The sequence below is a fragment of the Coenobita brevimanus genome, chromosome 54 (genome assembly GCF_032717465.1).
Source record: "Coenobita brevimanus isolate Jiangsu-jjx chromosome 54, ASM3271746v2, whole genome shotgun sequence".
Lineage (NCBI taxonomy): Eukaryota > Metazoa > Arthropoda > Malacostraca > Decapoda > Coenobitidae > Coenobita > Coenobita brevimanus.
The window spans coordinates 29056774-29080671 of record NC_137007.1 but is presented as its reverse complement, the minus strand read 5'-3'; the positions used below and the strand labels follow the sequence as shown (position 1 = coordinate 29080671).

General features: G+C 42.5%; 1 protein-coding gene across 1 annotated transcript; it reads right to left on the bottom strand.

The window, feature by feature from the left end:
- Positions 1-210: 210 nt before the first annotated feature.
- Positions 211-7144, bottom strand: LOC145401065 (uncharacterized). Its single transcript, XM_080273437.1, has 4 exons — positions 7019-7144; positions 5910-6904; positions 1334-1469; positions 211-1215 (listed from the first exon to the last, which is right to left on the bottom strand). The coding sequence occupies exons 1-4, from the start codon at positions 7142-7144 to the stop codon at positions 211-213; spliced, it is 2262 nt and encodes a 753-aa protein (XP_080129563.1).
- Between the last annotated feature and the right edge of the window lie 16754 nt (positions 7145-23898).

Below are 23898 nucleotides of genomic sequence, written 5' to 3'. Positions count from 1 at the left end.
ATTCCACTTTATACTCACTTACAAAACAATTGCGAATATTGTGTGTATGTGGATAAGATTCTTATTTGTTCTCGTGTTCTTGAACTCGAAACTGATAAGAAACTTAACACATTTTTAAAAACTAAAACGACTCGGTTTATGGAAATTTAAGTTTATTTGTGTATTGGTAGCACTTAAAGCTTTAATTGATAATGTCCAGGCAGTCTGTATTTAGAAGCACTTCTTGTGAACAATGGACGGGCCTGACTCGTCGTACTCCTGCTTCCTGATCCACATCTGCTGGAAGGTGGAGAGGGAGGCCAGGATGGACCCACCGATCCAGACGGAGTAGTTGCGCCCTGGAGGAGCGATGATCTTGATCTTCATGGTGGATGGTGCGAGGGAGGTGATTTCCTTCTGCATCCTGTCAGCAAGGCCGGGGAACATGGTGTTGCCGCCAGACAGCATAATATTGGAGTACAGGTCCTTTTGTATGTCCAAATCACACTTCGTGATGGAGTGGTAGGTGGTCTCGTGAATACCAACGTTTTCCCGATCCAGGAAGGATGGCTGGAAGAGTGCCTCAGGGCAACGGAACCTCTCGTTGCCGATGGTGATCACCTGACCGTCGGGAAGTTCGTAGGACTTTTCCAGGGAGGAGGACTGAGCTGCAGTTTTCATTTCTTCCTCGAAGTTCAGGGCCACATAGCAGAGCTTTTCCTTGATGTCACGAACATTTTCTCGGTCCTTTGCCGTTGTGAAGGTGCAACCTCGCTCATTTAGGAGGGTCGTGAGGTAATTAGTGAGGTCATCACCAGCCAGATCCATTCGCAGGATGGCGCGGTTGACAGCGTACCCATCATAGACGGGCACAGTGTGGGACACACCATGACCAGAGTCCATCGCAATACCAATGATGCGACCATTGGCGTACAGGGTTAGCACACCAGGAAGGCAAACGTACATGGCTGGGGTGTTGAAGGTCTCAAACATGACCTGGGTCATCTTCTCACGGTTGGCCTTGGGGCTGAGCGGAGCCTCTGTCAGCAGGACCGGGAGCTCCTCTGGTGCCACACGCAGTTCATCATAAAAGATATGGTGCCAGATTTTATCCATGTCGTCCCAGTTGCAGACAATGCCTTGCTCGATGGGGTACTTCAGGGTAAGGATTTCTCGCATGCTCAGTGCCTCATGACCCACATATGAATCTTTCAGCTTTTTGCTTACCATCAGACCCTGAAAGGAGGGAGCCTCAAGTCATTCTTGGAACATCAATAGCTCAATGAAGACATAACAATCAAAACAAAATCCTTGTGTAAGCATTTTTACGTAATACCTGGGTACTCCTGCTCACCTGGTGGCGGGGCCGACCAACGATGGAGGGGAAGACAGAGCTGGGAGCATCATCTCCAGCGAAGCCGGCCTTACACATGCTGGAGCCATTGTCCACAACCAGGGCGGCAGCTTTGTCGTCACACATCTTAGTGCTGCTGTTGACAGAATTTCATATAAGAAAACAGTTCCTGTCGTTTCTTATTTTAGCATTATTATACATTCTTTAATTCAGATGCAATGTCATTTCAAGGTTGAGTGGATGCTGGAATGAGGGAAATACATGGCGACAGTTAATAAGAATTATAGAGACGATATGTTGCTAAGTCAAAATGTTTTCTTTTCCATTGTCATTGTATCTTATTGCCCGTCCACACGTGCCCTCAAGCATATGTTAAGAACACGGCTGGCAACATGTTTGGATACATGTATGCAGCAGCGTTTGGACAGATGTATGCAAACATGTTTCACTGCAGCTTTGAACACTGGCAGCAGAGGCGATGGGATAAGTGTGTCCATACCAGGCAGTTGAGACCTCATCATCATGTTGCCAACATAATCTGGACGCTGCTGTTCCCATGTTTGCAGCGTGTTCGTTACTGTGTTGCTTACATGTTGCCAGCACTTGTTCGAGCACACGTGTGGACGCACACTTAGGCAGCATCAGAGCACCCTCCCACCCCAGCGCATACACATTATTAACCCATAAAATTCAAATGATCAGCAAGTTCACACCAAGGTACCCTTGCTTAGTCTTGAAAGTTTGCAGAAAACATTTTTTTTTTTTTTTTTGGCAGCAATGCGATGTCATAGTAGATCATAATCTGCACCAGTTCTTACAACCAATTATAGATTCATACATTCGTAAGGTTATTAACACTTTTGAATAAAACTTAGGCCACTGGCTTAGCTGTTTTGATTAAGTAGGTATCTATGCATGTTTTTATGCATATATGTATGTATGTATCAGCGTTTTAAAAATATCATTAGTGCCTGATCAGAATCGGATCAAAAATTGCTTACATTGTGTTTTGGTCTGATAAGAAGTGATTTGATTTCGGTGCATATTGAGGTTAAGTCAAAGAGCAGATGTCCAGGATGTGGTGTTATATGAATGCCTCATCCGATTTTATTAAAAGTTGTCACATATTTTGTGTGTAGGTCAGGGAAGAAGTGATTCATATTGGGTACAGATAGGTCATAGGTCAACATCAAAGGTCATGAGTCAGGATCAAAGGTCATGAGTCAAGATCAAAATTCAGGTACGGTGTTCTCTTTTGAATGTTTGATTCGGTCTAGATAAAAATTGGTGAAGTTGTTGGATGTTAGGATGGATAGAAGTAATTGGATTTTGGTGCGGGTAAATAAGAGGTCACGGTCGTGGATTAAGGTCATATATCGGAAACCTAGTTGTTGTGATCTCTAGGCATCCTGTTGTTTGTAGTCTTTTCGTCCCATACGGTGTTTGCTCCAGTACGACACAACATGCGGGTGTGCAACCTGTGCAGTACCAGAAGTTACTACACATGTTTTTCCTGATTATCAAAGTATATAAATAAAACTGATTGTCTGTCAACCTACAAGATGATTGGACGGTATTAGATAATGAATGTATTAGAATTCGCACAGTAACATGTGGCTTCTTTCACTGTTCAGGTTCAGATTATATTGTGTATTGCATAAACTCGGGAAAATACAGTACGATACACGAAAGTACAAAATATATGATGACAATGAGTAGAATTATAAAAAAAAAAAAAAAGGTAAAGACTGAGATATTATTCATTACAAGACAGATGTACCATAATCCTTACCTCACTGTACCAATTAGTAACACTGAATAAAGACTGACGGACAGATAGACAGACAGACAGACAGATAAGCAGACAGAATATTTATCACATTACACTAAACACCAAGTACACACACACACACCACAAAGCCAGTCAGGAGACAGGACGTGTGTGCTGGGCAATCCCCAGGTCCTGTCCTCCACACTTACTGTCTTTTAACCAGCCCATACACCACTGATCGGGCTAATGTATGGCCCGGCCTGCACTATAGGTGCAGGGAATCTTTGAACGAACGAACGAACCAAGTACACCGGGCTAATGGATGGCCCGGCCTTCACTATAAGTGCAGAAAACTTTAAACGAACGAAAGAACCAAGCACAGGCTATAGAAATTAACAAGAAAATCATAGTGATTAACCTACTGTGAGTAGTGTCGCGGAGTGAGGAGGGGAGTTGTCACCAGGGTACAGGCTGTGTTATCTTATCCTACCCACAACTTACACTTTATCTCTCTCTCTCTCTCTCTCTCTCTCTCTGACAGCTAGTTTTACATTATCTTTTTTCCAGAAATTACTGTAGTTACTTACCTATTAGTCAGTAGTGGCGGACAGAAAAAAAAAAATACTGCTGGCGGGAAAGAACTGTAGATACTATAATTGTTTCACGAAAAATAAGTACATAAACGATTAAGTAAAAAATGAACGCTAGGTGAATAAACATAAGTGCGCTAGTTTTTAAGTTGGTGCTAGACTGCCTGTTTAGCGAGCAAAAGATTGATACCACAACAGTTCGGGGGATTTGAATGTCATTTAAAATATTCTCACCATCTTCAGTACGGCATCATTTCCTTTATGAATACTATTGCTGGACTTTTTCTCCTGTTGTTTCTTCCCCCTTTCTTCTTTCTATTTCCTTTTTTTGTACAGTTTTTCAATAATAAAAGGGTTGAATGTAGCTTTCCCTAGTCCCTTCACTACGAGGGCGTCTTCTAAGCTGAGTAAAATTGGTTGACGTTAGGTAGAGTAAGAAGAATGAAAGGTAATCGGACTGAAAGGGTTAACAGGTTTTCCACAAGACCCCCCGACCCGTCATGAGAAACACCCTTTAATACCATCACACCAGTCCTGAGGGAGACCGCCTTAGCATGTATTCAGTATGGACGGTGGGTATTAGTGTCCAAGTGGTGATACGTGAAAGAGTGTAGGGCCCAGAGTCGGATGCATGAACCCCTTCACTCCGATGGCGTATTTTTAATCGGGCACCCAATGACGTATTTTATTCATGCTCACCCGTCTGTTGCCATGGTCTCTCTCTCTCTCTCTCTCTCTCTCTCTCTCTCTCTCTCTCTCTCTCTCTCTCTCTCTCTCTCTCTCTCTCTCTCTCTCTCTCTTTGTAACTCAAGGAAATGGTATGAAGTTGCAAGCAAAGAGGGCTAATCTTGATACAACCAAAAACTTCTTCACTTACTCTGTTGTAAGTGAATGGAATAAACTCCCTGGGAATGTGACTGAGAGTGATACCATAAATATATTTAAGAGACTGGACATGTATCTAGACGCAATTGGTATCGTTTAGTTAGGATGGAGCAATTATTGCATATTCGCGTCTACATTCTTCTATTTATTAAACACAATACATCTAAACTAGTAATCAACATAGACAATATTTTAGGGCAAATATAATAGATAAATGTTCTATTCATCTGTTTAATATGAAAAAAAAAAAAAATCAGTAAAAAAACAGTGCATGCATAGAGTAAGTATGTGGCTGTATGCCTAAATTCTCCATTTCCATATTATTCTACTTTCTGCCGATCCTATAAAATTCCTTCAGGTTTTTCATTCCTGCAAGGTATTACTTGCTCTCTTGTTTTCTGTACGGCAAATGCCGGAAGGTTTGGATGGTGGGGGAGAGAGCCTTCTGCTATGCTATCCTTTTCTCCTGCTCCTATAATTATAGCACTGTATTTGTATTAAGGCCGAACCGCCTCGTAGGGACAGTAAGGTCTGTGTGTTTTGTGTATCTGTGTAACTTTATGTAACTCTCTCTCTCTCTCTCTCTCTCTCTCTCTCTCTCTCTCTCTCTCTCTCATTTCATTTCATTTCATTTACTTCTTCAGTCTCGACACTGAGATGTAATTGCCTCTGCTAGGTACGTTTCATTATCTATAGCAAGTACTAATTATACCGTACACCTTTCCTGCAACAATTCATTTTTTATGTTATTGGTTACACAGACACTGAATTACATACAGATTTATTCAAGATTTATTCGTCACCTCCCACCATTCTTTTTTTTAATTAAGGCATGTTAGAAAATGTGATAGAACACAAATCCAGGAATCAGAAGCACCTAGCCTTGTACCAGCGGCATCCCCCCCCCCTCACCGTCACCCTAAAACCATCGTACAGAATCAGTAACGAGCCTTTTGTGAGCGCAGTTTCTAGAATTGATCAATTTTCATAGATTTTGTATAGTTGTTGATTCGGTTGATTTAGTAGATAATTGTGTGTATTACATAGAATATGTGTATTACACAGAATATCCATTAATCATTTCCGAGTTTCTGGCGTACATAGTTATAATGTGGCTACAGCCAGGCGATACCAGTCAGCATTGAATAAACTTTGGGTTGTGGAAGGCTAATATTACAAACATATAAAGGTAGGAAGTAAAAACAACAAACAGTGGTTTCTACAAAAATGATGTATTAGGAAAATTATCTACCAATTATAAATTAAGTAAGAGCATAAATACAAATGTTCGCTGGATGGCTATGATGAGAGAGAGTGTGTTTAGAAGCACTTCCTGTGGACGATGGATGGGCCTGACTCGTCGTACTCCTGCTTGCTGATCCACATCTGCTGGAAGGTGGAGAGGGAGGCCAGGATGGACCCACCGATCCATACGGAGTACTTGCGCTCGGGAGGAGCGATGATCTTGATCTTCATGGTGGATGGTGCGAGGGAGGTGATCTCCTTCTGCATCCTGTCAGCAATGCCGGGGTACATGGTGGTGCCGCCAGACAGCACAGTGTTGGCGTACAGGTCCTTACGGATGTCAACATCGCACTTCATGATGGAGTTGTAGGTGGTCTCGTGGATGCCAGCATTTTCCAGACCCAGGAAGGATGGCTGGAAGAGTGCCTCTGGGCAGCGGAACCTCTCGTTGCCGATGGTGATCACCTGACCGTCAGGAAGCTCATAGGACTTCTCCAGAGAGGAGGACTGAGCTGCAGTGTTCATTTCCTCCTCAAAGTCAAGGGCCACATAGCAGAGCTTCTCCTTAATGTCACGAACAATTTCTCTCTCAGCAGTGGTAGTGAAGGTGTAGCCTCTTTCAGTCAGAATGGTCATGAGGTAGTCTGTGAGGTCACGGCCAGCCAAATCCATTCTCAGGATGGCATGAGGGAGGGCATACCCTTCGTAGATGGGCACAGTGTGGGACACACCATCACCAGAGTCCATCACAATACCTGTGGTACGGCCAGAGGCGTACAGGGACAGCACGGCCTGGATGGAGACATACATGGCTGGAGTGTTGAAGGTCTCAAACATGATCTGGGTCATCTTCTCACGGTTGGCCTTGGGGTTGAGTGGAGCCTCTGTCAGCAGGACTGGGTGTTCCTCAGGTGCCACACGCAGCTCGTTGTAGAAGGTGTGGTGCCAAATTTTTTCCATGTCATCCCAGTTGGACACAATGCCGTGCTCGATGGGGTACTTCAGGGTAAGGATCCCTCTTTTGCTTTGTGCCTCGTCACCCACATATGAGTCCTTCTGCCCCATGCCCACCATCACGCCCTGAAAGAGGAGACAGAGAGCATAAGGTCTCTATTGTGTTGCTCATTGGAAATATGAGTAATCATGTGTCTTGCAAAATAGGTTTTACGTTGATACCTAAGTAATCCTTCTAACCTGGTGGCGAGGTCGGCCAACAATGGAGGGGAAGACAGCGCGGGGAGCATCGTCTCCAGCGAAGCCGGCCTTGCACATGCCAGAGCCATTGTCCACAACCAGAGCTGCAACCTCGTCGTCACACATGTTGATGTTTCTGTTAAAAATATTGCAGTTAGAACATTATAACACTGTCACTCATGATAAGTCATTACTTCAAGTTGCCCATTGTAGCCACAGCCAGGAATTCACATCATATTTATCACGAGACTTGATCTGTTTGTAATGAAATATAGTGAGTTGCTGCTAATTGGCCGTTCCCCGTTTTTAGAGGCGAACTATCACATATTGTTCCAGTCACCAGTACGATAGTTTATTTTGTCTCTGCTCTCTTGGAACAGCTTCTTTGCCACCCTTGATATATTCTCATGGTTTTTTCATACACTTTGACTGCAGCAGCCCAGTATGGGTCAAGTGGCCTTCTGCAGTTATTTTTTTTTCTTATGGGCTTGTAACAAGTCGTTTGGATTTATGAACAACTGTGGATAATATAAGAGCTTACGATTAACTCTGGATTACTTGAGAGCTTATGAAGATCTTTGGATTAATTAAGAACTTATGAAGAACTTTTGATTAATCGAGAACTTTTAGAAATCTCTGAATTAACTGAGACAGGTGCTTACTGTTGGATGGAGTTGAGGGTGGCGAGAGATTAGTGATGGTAGGCTGTCAGGGAGTGACTGATACCCGGCTGATTGGGGCGGCTTTATATACCCGTGTGACGTCACGCTGTGGGCGGGTAGATAACATACCAACCTTTCATAATCTACACACCATGGCATTTTTGGTTTTGATTAATTATGGTCGACGATTTCCTTCATCGTTGTCGAAAAATGGCTATATATCCAGGTCAGGTAACTCGATATCGCTGAGTAGGTTCAGAAAGTTTACTCCTTCCACCCGACGACGTATTTTTCTATCTCATTCTCGGTGTTTCCAGACGATTCTCTTCAGCTATGTGAGTCTTCTTGAGTTGGAGGGGTTAGATACAGCCTTCATCAGCCCCTTCACCATTAGACTTCTTCGCTAGCTAAATATAATCGTCAGGTAGAGGCAGGAGTATACTAAAGAATATCATCGAAGTACAGTACTTTGTGTGTTCGTGTGAGTTATTGTTTGGTTCACCGTTTTCTTAGTCTAGACGCCGTAATCCTGAAATGGTAATGCCACAAACGAATCGCCTCCACATCACTCTGTCCTCCGTCATCTGGCTGTTCTCCTTCCAGGTCACATTCCCCCCCCCTCTCTCTCTCTCTCATATACTTCTCCACCCCCTCTCCCATCTCATTTTCCGTCTCCCCTCCCTACACCCCACTCATATACTCTGCCAGTCAGTCTCACGTTCTTCAGTCTCTCCACATGGTCAAGTTTTATCATTCCTGTTTTGATAACCTTTCCTCAACAAGGGGTATGTCATATGCTAAAGAAATTCGTGAAGTGGTAGCAAAATTATATTGTAAAAGACGCGTCGTACTAGAAGGTTAATAAGAAAGTAGTTCTATATATATATATATATATATATATATATATATATATATATATATATATATATATATATATATATATATATATATATATATATATATATCGCTATTTCTGATAATCATATGGTGACCGTACATCTAAACTAAAATATTGACTGTTTTGGATTTTTTTTATTTCTCTGATTAACTTTCCCCAGTTTTATTTTTATTCCTTTTTTCCTCATCTTCTTTCTTTCTTGTGTAGCTTTTCGTAATTCTTCCTGTTCGTTTTTGTCATATGCATGTCCATTTTCGATTTTCTCGTTATCATTAATTTATATATTTTCCTTCTATTCCTTTTTTTCATCTCATTCATCCTCTTTCCTCTTCCTCGTTTGCCTTGTTTTCTTTCTCTTCTTTTTATCTTCATTTACTTTCCTTTTATTTCTCCTTTTCCTCCTCCGGCGCCTTCATACTGGGCGAATATTATCAGGCATTAATAAACTTGTGTACATAAGATACATGGTTGGGATGAAGTATTTGTACGGTCTCTCTCTCTCTCTCTCTCTCTCTCTCCCTCCAGTACGAAAAATTATATAACCTTTATTTTCTTCTTATGTATCTGTACGGCACAAGTACAAGTAACAAGGGAATTATGCCCATTATGTTCCTTGCACCTGCTTAAACATACGTGAGCCAACACATAGTTCTTCATCGTCTCCTGAAAATCTGAAATGGCCAGTGATATATCCGCGGTGACCAGTGCATCCCGGCCATCCCTCTCGCTACACCATTAGTTAGTTCAGTTATCTCGGAAATATTGGGTGGAAGAGAGACACTGGTTAGGGCCTGAATTCCTTATTTTCCCTAACGTTTCGAGCTACAGAAAACCCATCTTCAGAGAGTCTAGGTTCTGTGTAGCCCGAAACGTGTGAGAAAATTAAGAATGCCACCTCTCACCTGTGTCTCTTTCCCACCCAACGTTTTTATTTGTCATTATGGATCGTCAACATACACTTATCTATAACAAATCGTGGGTACCTGTGTTTGTTAATGGCATTGGCCGTGTATTGCGGTCAGTTTAGCCATTGTTGCTCACAGGGGGTTAAAAAAAATATTGTAACTAAACACCAAACGCCGATGTGCAACGACTGTAACAATGTTGTTTTTGTGGGCTGACTCAAATCTCATAATTTGGAAGATAAGGTGTGTAGTTATTTTACCATATAAGGCTTGGAATGTTTGGTCGGTTACTGTTACAAAATTGGTCACTCGTTTTGGTTCTTGCATAATAGATAGTGGGTGATATTACATTGTGTGTGTGTGTGTGTGTGTGTGTGTACTGAGGGTAATTAGTTTTATATGTATAGACAGATGAACAGATAGATTGATAGACAGATAAAATGACTGATTGACAGACGTGTGTGTGTGTGTGTGTGTGTGTGTGTGTGTGTGTGTGTGTGTGTGATATAGTGGAGCTGATATGAGTGTTGTGTAGGTTTTTGATAAGGTTAATTGAAACACACTATTGGGTTTGACAGTGATTTTAGTCCATCCACTAAGGGGGTGTTTCCAGAACTAAATAAAATCGTCTGGTGGCAGTGAGAATAAGACTCGGAATTACTTGGATCGTACTGAAGGGGTTTATTTTGGAATCCTTACTCCTGTATTGACGCATTTGTTTTTCATTTTCTCCCAGTGACCTTACTATCTTTTGAACTTGACCTCATCTTTCAATTTTGAACTTGATTTGTGACCGAACCTGACTTGTGGCGTCCTGATACTTGACTTGTGACTTATTTGACCTATGATTTGAGCTTTGAATTTGACTTGTGACTGAACTTGACCTGTGATTACCCCATACCTGACTTTTTACCTTAATTGACATGTAATATAACCTTTGAACTTGATTTGTGACCTTATTTACCAGTGATATGACCTGTCCTTATTTCAGACACGACTTTACGTGACCTATGAACTTCACCTAAGACTTATGGTCTGAACCTGACATAGGGCAGTAAAGTGAACTTGACCTGCGACCATGCCTCACCTTTAATAATCAGACTTGTAGAACCTGGACAGAACTGTCTGTCCATCTGCCTTTCTGTCTTTCCGTCTACCCATTCATTTATTTATCCATACATCTGTTCATGTCCCTGTGTCTGCCTGTCCGTCTGTCTGTCGATTTATAGATCTATATCTACTCATATGTCTGTCTGTCTGTCTATCTGTTCATAGGTTCTTAGGTTGTTTGTCTCTACATTTACCTATCTATCTATATCTGTTCTTTCCTCCTTCTGTATAGCTATATATCTAACGCCTGGCCCTGCATGTTACCCTGACAAAAGATTCTCCAATTTCTACCTCTACACAACAACAGCCCCTCAAGCCTCAGCACTCCACCTTACTCATATATTTCACTGCTTTCTCCTTCCATCTTCTCGGTCTGCCTCGTCTTCTTCCACTTACTCTGCTCTCATGTACTATCATACACCACTACTTTGTCCCACCAAATGGTCCGGCAATTACCTTCGTATCTTCTCCCATCCAGTCTGCTCTGATGTACACTTTTTTCATATTCTCCTCTATTTTACCCTTCCACCGTACTCTTAGCCTGCTGTTTCTCCCACCCACTCTGCCCTTAGGCGCCATTATTCATATACTCCATTACCTTTTCATTGCATCTGATCCTACATACACCTTCATATACTCCCCTAGCCATCCCTCTCTCATTAACCCTCCTAGGCGACACTATCACTCTCCCATTCCTTCCGTATGACCAAACCTCCTGCCAGTTAACGACCATCATTATCGATCTGAATGAAATCAATTTCCGGCAAGATTGGGAAAGGTGGCACGGAGAGACAAAAGAGTTTGCCTCGTCTGGGTGTATGCATGGAAGGAGCCAGTAAATCAAGAGAGAGAGAGAGAGAGTAATTCTGTGTCGGGGTATTTGCCGGAAGTTTTAGAAGATAAGTGAAGGAATTGTGAAGTGCTTGGTGAGGTCACTGAGGTGTGTGTGTGTGTGTCATAAGGAGGGTATGAGGAAGAGGATAACAAGGGTGGATTGGAGAGATCACCTCCAAATTGTTAATTCTGGGGAAGAAGGCTGCTTTTGGGTATACTTCCTGCTCTCTCTCTCTCTCTCTCTCTCTCTCTCTCTCTCTCTCTCTCTCTCTCTCTCTCTCTCTCTCTCTCTATATATATATATATATATATATATATATATATATATATATATATATATCTATCTATATATTGTTGAACGTAGAGGATGGAAGTAATGCGAGTATAAGTGGCTGGGGAATGGCTGGGAGAAGGAGGGAGGTGAGAAGACAGGAAGAAATCAGTAGGATAGAAGTTGTGGAAGCAATGAAGAAAGTTAAATCGGGGAAAGCCCCAGGAATTGATGGAGTGTGTGGTGAAATGCTGAAGCATGGGGGAGAGATAGTAGTAGAATGGATGTGGAAGATGTGCAGATTGGCCTGGGAGGAAGGTAGAGTCCCGGAGGATTGGAAGTCAGGTATAATTATTCCCTTGTACAAAGGAAAAGGGGAAAAAGAAGTGTGTGGTAATCGTAGGGGCATTTGTCTTCTTAGTATAATAGGAAAAGTGTATGGTAGGATACTTATAGACAGAGTTAGAGAAAGAACAGAGAAATTAGTTGGAGAAGAACAGGGAGGCTTTAGGAAGGGAAGAGGTTGTGTAGATCAGATATTCATTCTTAGATCTTTAGTGGAAAAGTTTCTAGAGAAGGGAAAGAAGTTGTATGCGGCTTTCATGGATTTGGAGAAAGCATATGACAGGGTGGATAGACAAGGATTGTGGAAAGTGCTAAGAATATATGGAATAGATGGGAAGTTGTTGAATGCTGTGAAGAGTATGTACAATGGTGCGAAGGCTGCAGTGAGTGTGGATGGTGAACTAAGTGAATTTTTCTCTTTGAAAGTTGGTTTGAAACAGGGATGTGTCATGTCTCCATGGTTGTTCAATCTGTACATGGATGGGGTAATAAAAGAGGTACAAGGTAGGGTAGTGGATGTTGGAGTGGCCCTGGTGAGAGAGGATAGTGTTTGGAAACTCCCTGTACTGTTGTTTGCAGATGATACTGTGTTGTTGAGTGAAGACGAAGGGGAGCTGCAAGGCTTGGTGGATGAGTTTGAGAGAGTGTGTAAGAAACGGAACCTAAAGGTGAATGTAGGGAAGAGTAAAGTGATGGTCTTTGAGAGAGGTGAAGTTAGTGAATGTACAGCGAGGTTGGATGGTGAGGAATTGGAAAATGTGAGTACGTTTAAGTACTTGGGTAGTGTGATGAGTAAGGATGGAGGTTTGGAGGATGAAGTGCTTGAAAGGGTACAGCAGGGAAGAAAGGTTGCTGGTTCTTTGAAAGCAGTGATAAGAAACAGGGAAGTGAGCATGGAAGTGAAAAAGTTACTACATGACAGTATTGTGATACCAACTCTAACGTACGGAAGTGAAGCTTGGACATTGTTGGAAGGACACAAGTCAAGAGTGAGAGCAGTGGAAATGAGTTATTTAAGAGGAGCCTGTGGAGTCACATGGAGAGACAGGCTGACGAATGAGGATGTAAAGGAGCGTTGTGGTGTGGATGTGGATGTGATAGGAAGCGTTATGAGGAACACACTGAGGTGGTTTGGCCATATGGAGAGGATGGAGGGTGAAAGACTAACGAAGAGAGTGTATGTGAGTGAGGTGGAGGGGGGAAGAGGGAGGGGGAGGCCGAGGATGAGATGGAGGGATGGGGTGGAGAGGTATATGAGAGAGGGGGGTGTGAGTTGGGAGCAGGGCAGTGAAATGGCGGGGGACAGGGTGACTTGGAGGCGATTTGTTTGTGGCCACCCCAAACGGGATTGAGGCGTCTGGCAATATATATATATATATATATATATATATATATATATATATATATATATATATATATATATATATATATATATATATATATAAATTGGTGGTAGGTGGGGGCGCTCACCATCCACTCACTCGATGTAGTGCTGCTCCCGGGTGTCTGCCCTTTCCTCTCTTCCATCCTTCTTTCCTTCCATCCTCTTCCGTCTTTCTTTCTTTCATTCTTTCCTTGTCCTTCTGCCTACGGGTGACTTTACACTCCCTCTTCTGTCTTTCTTTCCTTCATTCTTTCCTTTTCCTTCTGCCTGTGGGTGACTCTACACTGAGAGACAAGCCAAATGGTTTCCTGTACACAAGGAAACCATTTACTACGCTGGGTGGTAACCATATAACCAAATTTTGGCACCTGGTGGATTAGTGGGTAATTATTGCACTCCAATCGGATTGAGCCGGTGAAGGTTTATATCCAAGGAGTGGTTGGGGTTGACTGCTCATGTAATGCCACTCGGGGATGAGTGAGGCTGGTCACTCTCATCTTAAATGTCGAGACCAACTGCCTAGCCCCGGGCTCCTACGCTCCTCGTGGGGCAATGTAGGATTGGATGATGGATGGATGGATGGATGGATGGATATATATATATATATATATATATATATATATATATATATATATATATATATATATATATATATATATATATATATATATGCTTGTATGTATGTATTTTGTTCAGCTTTCTTTAGAAGGGATTGCTTTATGTTTCCTTTGGTTCGTTCTCCTCTCCTTTCTTTCCCAGAAGAAAAAAATGTAACTAGAGAATGACATGATACGCCTTATCATGGCGTTATCTCACCCACTTCAGCTCTTACTGTCGTTAGGTGAGACGAGGCGAGGCTTGGACTAGAATGGGGTCACAGTGTACCAGTTACTGCTAAATGTACTTTTTTTTTCTGTTTAATGGCCGACATGCTACCCTGAAGAACCACAGTGAGCATCCCTTATAGTATCAAACAAGCGGCTTCGCTCACTGCGTTCGTTGGCACTTCCTTGTGGGGAACGTAGCGGTGGCCTGCATCCCATCAGAGGACATCAATCTGGACCAAACTCAAAATATAATTTACTGGACCCCTCAGTGATTACTTGTGCAAAGTTTTGTTGAAAACGGTTTTCTGGATCAGGGGTTTTGTTGCTTACATGCATGCATAAAGACACCATGAAATTAGTTAAATCTTATTTATTTTTTTAATTCGCTTCCTTTTGACCTTTGTCATACGTATGACCATATATTTACACCGTTCATCTCCATTTTCTCCTCCCTCTTTTCCTCTCCCAGTTCACCTTACTCTTCTTCCCCTTCCGACTGCTCGTTTCTCCTCCTCCATTCCCTCTTCCAACAACACCTTCTCTTCCATTCCATCATCATCTTCATCATCATCCTCATCATCATCATCATCCTGACACTCCCTAACCCCGCCCACCCTTGTCATCTGAAGTATCCCACCGCCTTCCTGAAACTTCTCACGGAAACATTATCAAGGGGACACTGACTCACCTTCGATACAGCCCAGCCCTTTATCACACCTCTTATGCAAGCCTGACGCAACTTCCTGTGAGGGGCAACGACAGGAAGCTGAAGTTAGTATGACACTGACGGAAGGAAATGTTAGTGGTGGGAGACAGGAAGGAGAGCATTTAATGACAGACTGATTGTAGATTTAGGCATTTCGGGATATGACTAGACATTGTGAAGCAATATTAATTTAGATTACGTTAAGTTTGGTGTACATATCTAGCCCATGTGTTAGACGTAGGCACCAAATTTTGCTTACTGAGCGGGAAAAAAAATCAACACGTTCATGATGAAAAGAGAGAAAAAAAATAAAAAGACCGGAAAACTTAAATCACGTCACAGATAACCTAACCTCAACCAGCTCACCTTTACCATACGATACTTGACCTAACCCCTAACCAAACCTGACCTGACGTAACCTAACCTAACTTTAACCTTGAATGATCTTAGTCTATTTCAACTCAATCTAAGCTGACCTAAATGCAGAAGCGAAATTTTTTGACAAACAGAAATTAATGTAAATGTAGATTGTTATATGGGAAACAAATAACCATACCTTGAATCACAGAAAATTTAGGAACATAGAAATCACGAATATAGTCAAACACAAAGAAAAGAAAATACAGGAAGGGAACAGATTACATCAGAATCGTATTCAGGAAAAAAAAAAAAAAAACAAGAAACTACCAACCCAAACACGAATCAAACAAAATAAAGAAAATGTAGACAGTGAAGAAAGTAATGAACACTAATCAGAAAAAGGTTCATTGCTGAAATGGAAAGGAATTTAAAACACGAATAAAAGAAAATACATAAATGGATGCAAGAAGGAGAAAAAAATAGAAGAAAAAGAAGAATGAATGAATAACTCAAACCAGAATCCATCAAACACAAAATCTCTTATATATATATCATAACAGGTTATAAATGAAGCCTAACAAATCCGCCGTTACTTATCATTTTTATCAACCTTATCAAACGGGTACAGCCACACACACGTACACCGCTTCACCCAACCTGCCACTCCCTCCGGCATGTGTGACCATATTTGGGCATGGCGCGCTTCATGACCATATAAGGCTAAGTGTTCGGCCCGACCACCGTTATCGCGGGCGGGTTTGACGTAACGGAGCTTTGTGAATGGCCCCCCCCTGGCCTGATGTGGCTTATCGCGGCTCCAGATAACGCCAACACCGGCCGGATCCCACTGACAATGATGTCTAGCTGCTTGATTTTGAGCAACTTGCTTTACCCCAGTTATTCAGTGTCGAGATTTCAATTAGCTGAACGCCTTTACAGTCAAGATCCATCCTGTTTGCCTATGTAGAAAAAAAAAAAACGAAATCTAACTGATTAAATATGAAGAACTTGCTTTGGTGGAGGTTGTTTAGTGCCGGGAGCATGCTATATTCTCTTGAGTATTTACAGCAAACGACCCCGGGTTCTTACTTTTAAATTTGAAGAATATGCTTTTCCCCATTTCTTAGTGCCAAAATATGAACTAAGTGAAGTCTTTACATTTGGAAGTCAGGTAGATAGACAGATAGATAGGTGTAGATATAGACATAGCCCTTTCAGTATATTCAGCCTAGCATTGATCTTTATATTCATATTTGGAGTAGTTGGTCTATCACTGCTATTTCGCCATCTTGACTGCTAGAGTTGCAACAATAGATTAAGACTAAAATATGGCGCTAGTCATGAAGAAGTGCTACGGGCAGGATGTAGAGTCGCTGTTATTTATTTATTTATTTTTATTATTATTTTTTTTCAATGAGCTGCCCAAAAACAATTACAAAAGATCGAAATCTGCACCAAGTTAAGGTGAACACACAGCTACACTTTAATTCTTAATGAAGTTATGTCAGACGTCTTCATTTCAAAAAGTCTCTCCAAACCCGCCCAGACATACCGTGAAAATAAGTCATCTATTTACCACCATGATATCATTTTATTTATTTATTTATTTGAGAATTAAAGATTGAGAATGGAACCGTGCCCAAGCAGCGAAGGGGTTGATGGAGGCTGTGCAGTATGTCCAACCCTTCCAGTTCAAAAGTTTTCCCTTCAAAAATCGTCTGGTGGTAGAAAGATAAGATAAAAATGAACGTTGGACGGATTTATTGTGTCACATTCTCAATCTTCGTTTGCTGGAGTGTAAATAAAATGTTATGCAGTCGATTTATTCTGGTCGACTCCACCTAAGTGCTGAATTTTAGCACACACACACACACACACACACACACACACACACACACGTTATCACATGCACAAAAATCGTTACAAACTCACATACACACAATACATACAATAGGCTTACAAACATACATAAACATACACACACTATCGGACACGCACACAAATAAATATACACACATACATCCACAGTACATATGTATACATTCACAAACAAGTTAGCACACACACACACACACACACACACACACACACACACCTTATCGGGAACCTAATGACTGATAACGCACACACTAAGCCCAGCGGATAAGGGAAAATGATATGCCGCTATAACACCATTCCAATGAGGTACAAGTTAATTCTCCCCCCCACCCCGCCCCCTCGTAATGAAGGGGTTAAGGAGGGCTGTATATCACCCCTCCAACTCGAGAAGTGTCTCCCTAGGCTGGATAAATCACCTCTAGACAGACTGAACGAAATAAAAACATCAAAGGGGCCATTATAACGATAACTATACACCTTTATCATCGCATTAAAGTGATATATTAAGTCGTTAAATGCATGCCCGTTACCAGTGCCATTTGGGATACTTTTTTGTTGAGTATTGCGGTGTTCAATTCACTGGCCTATTTGAAGTATTGGTCTGTTTGTAGGCCTTCCTGTCTTTTTTTTTTTTTTTTTTAATCTAGAGCTGCTTTTCGAGAGTTAGATGAAGACATCCTTTAATAAATTCAGTATGAAGGAGCTCTCTTTATTAATAAAAATATCATAATCATGATAATTATTACGTAAAAGTCAGGGGATAGCAAGAGTAAGGCATAAAATGTCACTGGTTTGGTAGGGTTAACGCTCGGAACACCTTTTCCTAAGCAATTTATTTTGCCTTACTGTCCTATTCTGTGTTACATAATTCCTTCAAACATCGTTCTACTCTGCATAATGTACACAAGGATGTTAACCAGTCATATCCAAAAATAATTTTCTAAGGAAGAGTTGCTAGGAGCTTAGAGTCCTATGACCCACCCAGCTGACTAAAAATTGTCTGCCGTTAACTCAAATGGCGTACTAGAGTTGTCCACACCTTGAGGGAGTTGAGAAAGTGCAAGTTTTTCTATGCTCTGTCGACTTTAACTTGGCCTACTAAATTTGCCACCTCGATCCATCGGGGATGCTGAGCTGTAGCCTACCAGTAGATGAACACTAGAATTTTTTTTTATAGTCACGAAAAAGTGTTAAGGAAAAGAGATAGAACCGTAGTATTGCCATTGCTACTGAGCTACGGAACATGAGAGTGAGAGAGAGAGAGAGAGAGAGAGAGAGAGAGAACACGGAAAAACGTGTATAGTACACTGCAGTGAACGGTTATGTTTTCTATTCTCTCCAACCAGTTTTCTTGGCTTTTTCGTTATTTACATGGGCTGTTGGCTTTAATAATGCTCATGTTTTCTTAGTTTTATATATTTTCTTTATTTTACGTTGATTTTTTTCTGTGACCCTTTCTTGGTTGTATGTCGGTTGTCATGAATATATCGACGTTTTCTTAGTTTTCTTTTTTTTTGACGATTTCTTGATTTCTTCTCTATTTTTGTAGTTGTAAGTGTAATGCTAGGTGTAAATAGGCTCGACTTCTCGTTCCTAAAACACCTAACGTGGAGCGGGGTCCTCTTTCGAGACCGGAGCTTAGTGCAATAAAGAGAGGCAGGACACAAAAACTCTAGGCAATAACCTTTACACGTATATTACCACAATCAGACACAGGACAAATCAGCAGATATTACAACATAATATATAGCAATATAAAACCCTTATCTAGGACCTGTGTATCTCGCAGGATACTTGCTTATCTGATATTAATGCCAACCAATCAAACCTAGTGTATTCAGGGTACAGTGAATATAGGCGCGCGCGTGAGGCGCGGGGAGTGAGTCTCACAAAGTGGGGGGAGAAAAGGGGGGGGGGGTGCGGGGAGTGACTTGTGACGGCTAGGAGGGAGTTATGGTAATACTGGAGAGAGGCAAGGATTAACAATGAGGATTACACGTTTTCCAATAGCAAAGGGACTTTGGTAATTGATTTTATTCTTGGTGTACACTTACGCTAGATATTGGGACGAGGGAATGTCGTACAGGATTTACGGGTAGCGGGAGTGGGGGAATATCACTACACTTTCTCGTATTACTTCTTTAGAGCTCACAGCAGTAGGGGTGTATTACTACGCGGGAATTTCCATGCGGCACAGTCCTACTAATTGTATATAAGGGACGTCACTCATAAATATAGTTCATCAGATCTTGGTTCGCACACTCGTCCTTTATTCTCTCACTGTGATCTTACTTGCCTCGATATTCACTATATTAAGTCACTGCACGATACTACACTAGGCAAAGTCACACTTAACCTAAATCACTTGCACTGTTTCTGGGCAGCATCACACTAATTCATCGTGGGGGGCAGGGGCGGGAACACCCCGTCGGTAGTCCGGCCGGGCTAGGGGCACCGCCAAGGGGAGGCGTGCCAAGAGGGCACGGGACATCTCGTAGGGGCGTCCTCTCGCGTCCTGGGCTACCCGTGGCTTCTGGGCTGGGCTCAGGGGTATGGCCCTCGGGACTGGGGCCGAATAGCTCCAGGAACCTCTGGTGAAAGTCTCGGCCGGAGGTGGGAGCCTTACGTCTTCGTGGGGGCGTATGGAGATCGCGCCCGGGTGTCCTGGGGAGGATCGGGAGAGACTGCGGACTGCGGTCTCCAGGGTCTAGGGGCGCCGACAGGGGAGGGCTGTGGCATCGGCTTACGCTGGGGCCCGTCAGGTGCCTCTGTTCCAGAGCCAGGCGTAGGGAGCGGAGGCCAGGGGAGGCTGTGAGGCCTGTCTGGGCCACTCTGGTACGGGAGGTCTGGGCCCTTGTCTCCTGCCGGGGTGACGTCTCGCTCCTTGCCTCCTTCCGTGCACCTTCGGAGCAACAGTGGGCCGTCCCACGAGGGCGGGTGCGACAATAGGCCGTCTCTACCAGGGCACCTTCGGAGCGACGATAGGCCATCTCACTAGGAGGGGAGCGACAATAGGCTGACTCTACCAGGACACTTTCGGAGCGACAATAGGCCGTCTCACGAGGGCGGGAGCGACAATAGGCCGTCTCACGAGGGCGGGAGCGACAATAGGCCGTCTCACGAGGGGCACCTTCGGAGCGACAATAGGCCGTCTCACGAGGAGGGCCGTCTCTACCGGGACACTTTTTGAGCGACAATAGGCCGTCTCACGAGGAGGGGAGCGACAATAGGCCGTCTCTACCGGGACACTTTCGGAGCGACAATAGGCCGTCTCACGAGGGCGGGAGCGACAATTGGTCGTCTCTACCAGGACACTTTCGGAGCGACAATAGGCCGTTTCACGAGGAGAGGCGCCGTCTGGAGTGTCTAGAACAACTCCACCTCTAGCTGGTTCAACAATCCCACTCCGTGAAGGTAGTGTCCTTCTACGACGGCGACGGCGTGGTGGCTGCGTGACATAGGGGCGCACGGCCCGGGCTGACATATGCCGTTGTTGCCGGGGGTTGTTCCGACTTGTGGCGGCTACCCCGTGGGGTCCGTGTGGGGGTGTCGGCACTTTCCCGGGCATACTGGGCTGTATCTTGCTTGCCCGGTGCCCCATTCTCGGGGGCTCTATGGTATTCTTCTGTTTCCATTTCGGGGGCACTGCTTTGTAAGTTACGCATTTTAGTAAGGCTTTTTTTTGGGGGGAGGGGGTCTTAGTCCATGTGACGTTTCCTTAGTTTTATGTGGCGTTTTCTTGGGTTTATGTCTTCGCTTTCTTGATCGTTTATAGATGTTTTATTGATTTATGTCAATGTTTCTTGGTTCTGTCAACATTTCCATGGTTCATATTGGCATTTTGGCTTATTGACTTTTTTTTTATTGATTTATCAGAATTTTCGTTGTTTTGACGTTTTCTTCCGTTGTATTGATTTTTCGAGAGTTTCCTTGGATTTATGTGCTATGGCAAGAGTGTACAGTCAGCATTGTCCCATTCTGCCACTGAGCAACATAATTTCTGCCTGTCGTCTGTGCAGTCATGGCTGGTTACCAGTATGGATGTAGGATTTAAGATGAGAGGATCTGCTATCCTCACCTCCCGCTCTTTCCCTGCCCTAGGACTATGCTGATTACTTTCCAAGGACCCTTGAACTGCTGGAATTTCACTCAGCACTGATGAAATATATCAAGTTGCCCCTGTACTAGAAGAATTTAGTGACAGAAAACTTTAGCGGCTTTAATGAAAGAAAACAAGTTTTAAGGGTATCTAAATAGAATGGTTTATGTCCAACCTTTCATATTTCTGATATGAAGATAAGACATCTCGGTGGCAGAGTGGTTAGCAATGGTAGCTATATTTCTGTTAACGTTGCTCAATTTCTGTTGGCAGCCATGTGAATGTTTAACCTTGGGAATGTAGTCAGACCACCATTACCTACTGTAATACTAACACATAATACATCTCACAAACAATCCACGTTGCCAACACTACAGTGCAACCCTTCGCACTACACCACACTCACCACATGCACCATACTATCACAAAACAGACAGTCCTTCAACACAACCTCAACAACAGACCTCTGGGGGCGACCAGTTGAAGTCGCCGATTTTGTGCTGTTCACTGGGTTCACAACGAAATGGCCGTGGGGTTCCAGTTACACACACACACACACACACACACACACACACACACACACACACCATCATCCTTGTATATAACCTGACTAAAACCAGACGATTCCACTAGCTGAGAGAAATCCTGTCGGTTAGAGAGTTAATCCAACTTCTGCTGTAGATGCCCTGTGTGGAGGAGAAAAAAATAATGTCCTTAACAAGAACACCAGCAAGAAGTAGAGAATTTTGGTAACTGACCATGACTCTTATTCGAGGACGGGCAGTTGGTAAGTAAGGTGATATAGTAGTAGACTAGTACCGGTATAGTAGTAGTAGTAGTATCATCGTCGTCGTCGTTGTTGTTGTTGATGATAATACTGACAGTTGATAAGTGTTGTAATGTGGTATCAAATCATTAACTAGAGGCAAAACACGAGTCCTTGCCATTATATTTCTTCTGTGTCCACAGACTTCATCGCCATGCCATTATAGGTCTCATTCCAACCTTTAAGCACGACATTTATGAATGTGTGTATATATGTACGTATGTATGTATGATAAGGTGTGCGATGTACGAGGTATGTATGTGTAAATGTGTATATATGTATTATGGGTGTGCAGTATGTGTATGTAATTATGTGTGTATGTTTGATAATGTGTGAATGCCTATGTATGTATGTGCATTTATATATATATATATATATATATATATATATATATATATATATATATATATATATATAGCCGTTGAGGTCCACTTGAGGATCGGCCTATCCCTACCGAAGCAGGGATATATATATATATATATATATATATATATATATATATATATATAAATATATATATATATATATCTATATATATAGTGGTAGTGGTAGGTGGGGGCGCTCACCATCCACTCACTCGATGTAGTGCTGCTGTCGAGTGTCTGCCCTTTCCTCTCCTCCATCCTTCTTTCCTTCCATCCTCTTCTGTCTTCCTTTCCTTCATTCTTTCCTTGTCCTTCTGCCTATGGGTAACTTTACACTCTTGTGTCTTTCTTCCTTCATTCTTTCCTCTTCCTTCTGCCTTTGGGTGACTCTACACTGAGTGACAAGCCAAATGGTTTCCTGTACACCAGGAAACCATTTACTACACTGGGTGGTAACCATATAACCAAATTTTGGCGCCTGGTGGTTTAGTGGGTAATTATTGCGCTCCAATCGGATTGAGCTGGTGAAGATTTCTATCCAAGGGATGGTTGGGGTTAATTGCTCATAAAATGCCAGTCAGGGATGAGTGCGGCTGGTCACTCTCATCTTAAATGTCGGGACCAATGCCTAGCCCCGGGCTCCTAGGCTCCTCATGGGGCATTGTAGGATTGGATGATATATATATATATATATATATATATATATATATATATATATATATATATATATATATATATATATATGTTTGTGTGTGTGTGTGTGTGTGTGTGTATGATCAACAACTGTTCTCACCTGAGGAGAATGAGTTTTCCATCTAAATAGCACTCGCACTTAAACGTAATCTCTCTCTCTCTCTCTCTATCTCTCTCTCTCTCTCTCTTTCTCTGAGTCCGTAAGTTAAAAAGTCAGTCTATAGAAGTTCATCACTCAAAGGTCAAAGCGGCTAACCATACATCTAATTTGTTGTAAATTTTAAACACTTTAAATCACCGTGTAGTAAATTACAGTACTTTATTTTTTTTTTCTTGGTTTGTATTCATTCCGTTTGATTTCGTCATTTTTCTTGAGTCTATATGGATTTTCTATGGCTACTGTGGGAAGAAAATGAAAGTTTTTGAGAATGCTAAAGACTGTGAACGTTCCCGGAGATACTTGGGTATAAAATAAAGGTAATTTGTGTAATTTATAAACTAAGGCAAACATCACAGACGCAGTTTAATTTAAGATGGTATTATGAACTTTTGAAACCTATCATTCTTAATCGGATTTTTATAATTTCTGTCGTAACTGAATACAAATTTGGGCAATGTCCGTCGGAGGATGGGGGCCCTGTAGGAAGCGTAACGTTGAGGTGGTCGAGATGCGCCCCAGGCAACGTTAGTTCACTGTCGACCGTGGGGGTGGGTTGA

Bases quoted from the DNA above. Each gene is read 5' to 3' on its own strand.
- LOC145401065 (XM_080273437.1), bottom strand. From the start codon at position 7,144: ATGTGTGACGACGAGGTTGCAGCTCTGGTTGTGGACAATGGCTCTGGC. The intron at 6,905-7,018 runs GTTAGAAGGATT...CTCCTCTTTCAG, and splicing joins TTGGCCGACCTCGCCACCAG to GGCGTGATGGTGGGCATGGG. The intron at 1,216-1,333 runs GTGAGCAGGAGT...CCCTCCTTTCAG, and splicing joins TTGGTCGGCCCCGCCACCAG to GGTCTGATGGTAAGCAAAAA.